The sequence below is a fragment of the Gymnodraco acuticeps genome, unplaced genomic scaffold (genome assembly GCF_902827175.1).
Source record: "Gymnodraco acuticeps unplaced genomic scaffold, fGymAcu1.1, whole genome shotgun sequence".
In the NCBI taxonomy this organism is placed as follows: Eukaryota; Metazoa; Chordata; class Actinopteri; order Perciformes; family Bathydraconidae; genus Gymnodraco; species Gymnodraco acuticeps.
The window spans coordinates 79,063-85,230 of NW_022990024.1; the positions used below are offsets into that span (position 1 = coordinate 79,063).

General features: G+C 46.4%; 1 protein-coding gene across 1 annotated transcript in view; it reads right to left on the reverse strand.

Annotated features, from left to right (window-relative positions):
* Nucleotides 1-4,058, reverse strand: part of LOC117545165 (AFG1-like ATPase) — a gene marked incomplete in the record, with an annotated part of 10,428 nt that extends 6,370 nt beyond the window's left edge. Inside the window, 2 exon segments of the mRNA XM_034214854.1 lie at nt 1,352-1,569; nt 3,932-4,058. Coding sequence (XP_034070745.1) covers nt 1,352-1,569; nt 3,932-4,052 — 339 coding nt within the window.
* Between the last annotated feature and the right edge of the window lie 2,110 nt (nt 4,059-6,168).

Consider the following 6,168-nt stretch of genomic DNA (forward strand, 5'->3'; position numbering starts at 1 on the left):
GGGCTAGCAACATTTGACCAATCACAACATACTCATACTTCCTGAATGAACAGTCAACTATAATATTAGACATATGAAGAAGTTAAAGTTTAAACATCCATGACTTAAACACTTGATCCAGGATCAAAGCCACAGAGCTGCACCTGCAAGGTGAACACAGCTGGGAACAGAACAAGTGTTTGAATGCGTACATGAACAGCTTTATGATATCACTGCCCCGTCTAAGACACCATCTGACTTTAATACAAACCTGTGAGCAGAGGGATGTGTGTGTTGTTGTTTACCATGGAGCAGAGGCCTGTACTACGAAGCCGGATGTTCTCTTAGCGGCTAACTTCAGGGTAACTCTGGGTTTCCGGTCCTACGAAGCTGGTTCTCTTCTTAGCGGCTAGATCTCCATGGTAACTGATGCTGAGCGGCTAACCTGCTCCGGAGCAGGTTAGGTTGCAGGACTAAGAGCTCAACTCAGTGAAAGCACTTCCTGCTGACCAATCAGAGCTCAGTGTGTGAGTTTAAAGCGATCAAGTCATATTACAGGAGAAAGGAAATACAGAAAAGCTGCCGTCGCAGGAAAGACGGCCGGCAAAAATCAGCGACTGTGTGAACGTGAACATGAATAGAATATCAGCTCCATCTTCAGAGCAATCTGACTATTATAACATTAGCGTTAAGAAAGCTTACTGAAATATCTGCCACAACATAAGTAACCGGATCAGAGTCACATTAAGTACAGTCCATATCACTTCATAATGTATCATCTCCTGATCTGAGTCAGCTGAGCCGTATCTGGCCGTGCAACACTCACAGCGTCACAGACTGGATGCAGAAGCATTATTTGAAGCAACACATTAAGTTGAGGAAACACTGGAGTCAAATGTAATGAAAGTCAGATGGTGTCTTAGACGGGCAGTGATATCATAAAGCTGTTAATGTACGCATTCAAACACTTGTTCTGTTCCCAGCTGTATTCACCTTGCAGGTGCAGCTCTGTGGCTTTGATCCTGGATCAAGTGTTTAAGTCATGGATGTTTCAAGTTTAACTTCTTCATATGTCTAATATTATAGTTCACTTTTCATTCAGGAAGTATGACGCTGCGCTGTCAGTGCGCTTCTCCATGTCTGTGATTGGTCGAATGCTCCAGATACCACCCCTCTCATGTGAACACCTAACTAGATAGGACACGGCTGGCTTGAGCGATCCACTTGATAACCCGCGTCGTAGGACCGCTTAGCGAGAGCACGTATGTTTTGGATTAGGCCAACCGGCTAACTCAAACATATCCAGGTTAGGTTGAACCGGCTTCGTAGGACAGGCCTCAGAGGGATGTGTGTGTGTGTTGTTGTTGTTTACCCTGGAGAAGAGGGATGTGTGTGTGTTGCTGTATCCTCTGAGTGTTTGGTGCAGCTGATCCAGGGTCAGCATCACAGCTCTCTGGTGCTCATCCTCCTTCAGGGCTCCCTCTCTGATAATGGAGGTGTAGTGGTCCAGGGGCCCGCTGTAGAGATCCTGAGGGCCCCGAGGCCTCTCATCCAACACCTGCTGCTGCTGCTGAGCCTCCACTGAGTAACCTGGGGTCAGAAGAAGAAGACATACTTTAATAATCCCTCACAAGGAAATGTATTTCTCCACTCTGTTGGGAACATCCTGAAGGTCCTCCTCCAACATGAGAGCAGCATGCTATCAAAGGTATCAACTGTAGCTGTAAACATGACAGGATGTGTGATGACCTAGAAGAGCATCAGGACTGTTTGAGGCAGATGATAGCTATGTGATTAACATGATGATTCAGCCTCTATGGAGAGAGACATCAAGCATGCTCATTTCTGACGTGGAGCTAATCTGAAGTAAACATTGAATACTGCTTTCTCTTCCTCCATCTTGTGACTGTGTAACTCCCTCTCTTGGATATCAGCATGTGAAGGACACTGTTCAGGAACTAGTTGATGCTCTGTATGTGATGACTCCTTCCATTCTGGAGAGGATCACAGACACATGGATCCTGAGGCTGAAGCTCAAGCCAGGGACCAGGGAGAGTTTCCTAACAACACATTACACACACAGGGAGGATATACACAGAGCAGAGAGGCTGCCAGTTATCTGGCACCAAGGGAGCAGTTTCAGGTTAGGTGCCTTGCTCAAGGGCACCTCAGCACGGCAGTGGCCCAGGAGGTGAACTGGCACCTCTCCAGATACCAGCTTACTATAAAAAAGTTTGGGTCGAGACGTTAACCGGCGACCCTTTGGTTCCAAGACCAAGTCCCTACAGACTGAGACACATTAGAGGTGGTGGCAAAGCCCATAGAGGTTCGGCTTGGCAACCGGAAGGTCACCAGTTCAAGTCCCGGATAGACAGATTGCTACCGAGGTGTCCCTGAGCAGGGCGCCGTTCCCTACACTGCTCCTAACACTAGGACGGGTCAAATGCAGAGACCTCTTTCCTTCTTATGGAATGGATTTTCAGACAAAAGTCCACATTTTGACAAGAAATACAGAGTTTTTATGTTTCAGCTAAAAAGTTGAGATCTGAGATTTTATGAAAAAGACAGAATTTTGTCAAAGAAAATCTGAATGTTGAGATTTTGTGAAAAAATCTGAAAAGTCAGAATTATGACATTTTAGACAAAAGTCAGTATTTTTCTATTTTTTTGAAAAAGATCAGAATCTTGAGAAAATGCAGAATTCCAAGATTTTCAGAAAGTATCTTGTTCAAGGTCTTCAGGGCGGTGGTGGCAAAGTCCATAGGGACTTGGCTTGGCAACTGGAAGGTCACCGGTTCAAGTCCCGGATAGACAGGGGGTGTTTCTCAATGTCGAGGACGCTTCCTTGGTAGGACATGTCCCTCCGAGTCACAGGCTAACAGGTGTGCAGGTGTGCGTCATATGCGAGGCCCCGCCTTAAATGGAGCGCGATTTACGCCAAAGATTTGGAAATTGGTCCGTTCGCAAAGCATTGTGGGGATTTTAAGACTGCGGAGTCTACACATGTGCAGCCTCCCGCAACGAAGGACGCCGGCCTCGGTAGAATTCCAAGCATCCTGGACATTGGAACATAGCATCCTTGAAATAGTGCTACCAAGGTGTCCCTGAGCAAGGCACTGTCTCCCCCTCACAGCCTTGTCCCCCCACTGGCCCTTTCTCCCCCCTCACGGCCCTGTCCCCCCACTGGCCCTATCTCCCCCCTCACGGCCCTGTCCTCCCACTGGCCCCGTCTCCCCCCTCACGGCCCCGTCTCCCCCCTCACGGCCCCGTCCCCCCACTGGCCCTGTCTCCCCCCTCATGGCCCTGTCCCCCCACTGGCCCTGTCTCCCCCCTCACGGCCCTGTCCCCCCACTGGCCCTGTCTCCCCCCTCACGGCCCTCACCCTTCTAATAATAATAATAAAATATCTATAAATAAATACATAAATAAAAATAATAATTCTAAAAGTCTATCAATAAAAAACACAAATAATAACAGTAATGAAATAAAATTACATTAATACAAAAACACAAATAATAATAATTGAAAACAAATCTGTAAATAAATAAAAAACAATAATCAAAACAAATGAACCCAAAACATATTAGGTATACATTGTAATAAATGAATAAAACACGTAATAAATAAATAAATACAAATATTATTAATATTTCATAAATGTGTCATCCATAGGTACACCAGGTGTATTATGCCTCCCTGGGAGCACCCCCTGCTGTGAACCCAAAGGTTAGGAAATGACTGATAAATTCGCACGAAATGTCATTTATCTGTAATATAATATATATATGTATATATATATATATATATATATATTAATATATGTAACTGTAGTGTTCAGTTCACTTTGAGTTAGTGAACCACATTACACAAGGTGTGTTATAACTGGATCGAGGTGCAGTTTTCAGTGTAAATTAGCTTTAAACCGGGTGTTTTCTCCCCTCTCGACCCTCACCTCTCCCGCGGAGCCCCGGCAGACACGCTAAGATCCTCCGGGAGGAAAACCGAGCAGCGAAAATACATTTAAATCCCCAAAGAGCTGAGGGTGACATCCTCATTCTGCCGCACACCGACATGTTGGATTCATTACGTCACCGAAACTTTATTAGCAACGAACAAAACAAACAGGGGAGAGTGACGCGCCGACCGGAAAGGGGCGGGGCTTCGGGACAGAAACAGGGCTGAGAGCAAAAACATTAAATACAATAATTGATGAAAAAATAACACAATAAATAATAATTTAGAAAAATCTATAAATAATTACATAAATATGAAACACAAATAATAATAAATTAAGTATTCTTACTTTTTATTTATTTATTATTTTAAATGTTTATCTATTTTATGGCTATTTAATTGTCACACACACACACACACACACACACATACACACACACACACACACACACACTCACACACACACACACATACACACACATCACACACACAGACACACACTCACACACACAGACACACACTCACACACACTCACACACACTCACACACACACACACACACACACACACTCACACACACACACACACCACACACACACACACACACACACACACACACAGTGCAGAGACAAACAAACATGGCTGACAGTCAGAAGAGGAGCTTACAGGCTTGTTGCCATGACAACAGAGGAGCTCTTCTCCCTCGCTGCGACTCTCTCTAATGCTCTCACACACTCACACACACACACGTTCATATTGACAGTGTGTGTCCTGCTGCATGTTACTGTCTGTGAACACGTTGAGATATCTCCTAAAAAAACAAGAGACAGTTTTCCAGTAAATCTTTATTTTTAAATGAATACGTACAATAGCGACACTTCTTAATACATTTTGTGGTATTCAAGAAGCATTTTGCATGTATTACAGATACTTTCTTCTGGTATAAATAGAAACATTACCAGGCATTAGAAATACATTTAGCAGGTATTGAATAAAAACTGTTCAGGTATAAATAAAGAAATGTTTAGGTAACATCTTTAGCCGTAAAACAGACGGTTTGCAGAAAAGAGACCGTTTTTCACGTATCGAAGGAAACAAACGCATCTTACAGCTAAATGTTCTGGTATTTAAAATACATTTCGCAGGTCCATCCATCCATCCATCTTCTCCCGCTTATCCGTGGTCGGGTCGCGGGGGTAGCAGTTCCAGCAGAGAGCCCCAAACTTTCTTTTCCCTGGCGACATCAACCAGCTCTGACTGGGGGATCCCAAGGCGCTCCCAGGCCAGCGAAGAGATATAATCCCTCCACCTGGTCCTAGGTCTACCCCTTGGTCTCTTCCCAGCTGGACGTGCCTGGAACACCTCCCTAGGGAGGCGCCCAGGTGGCATCCTAACTAGGTGCCCGAACCACCTCAACTGGCTCCTTTCGACGCGAAGGAGGAGCGGCTCAACTCCGAGTCCCTCCCTGATGACCGAACTTCTCACCTTATCCCTAAGGGAGACACCAGCCACCCTGCGGAGAAAACCCATCTCGGCCGCTTGTATCCGCGATCTCGTTCTTTCGGTCATGACCCATCCTTCATGACCATAGGTGAGGGTAGGAACGAAAATGGCCCGGTAGACAGAGACCTTTGCCTTCTGGCTCAGCTCCCTTTTCGTCACAACGGTGCGGTAAAGCGACTGCAGTACCGCTCCCGCTGCTCCGATTCTCCGGCCCATCTCACGCTCCATTGTTCCCTCACTCGAGAACAAGACCCCGAGATACTTGAACTCCTTCACTTGGGGTAAGGACTCATTCCCTACTTGAAGTGGACAGTCCATCGGTTTCCTGCTGAGAACCATGGCCTCAGATTTGGAGGTGCTGATCCTCATCCCAGCCGCTTCACACTCGGTTGCGAACCGATCCAGTGAGTGCTGAAGGTCGCAGACCGATGAAGCCATTAGAACCACATCATCTGCAAAAAGCAGTGGTGCAATCCTTAGTCCACCGAACTGCAGACCCCCTCCCCCATGACTACGCCTCGAAATCCGATCCATGTATATTACAAACAGGATTGGTGACAAAGCGCAGCCCTGGCGGAGGCCAACCCTCACCGGAAATGGGTCCGACTTACTGCCGAGGACCCGGACACAGCTCTCGCTTTGGGAGTACAGAGATTGGATGGCCCTGAGTAGAGACCCCCTCACCCCATACTCCCGCAGCACCTCCCACAGTAACTCCCTGGGAACTCGGTCA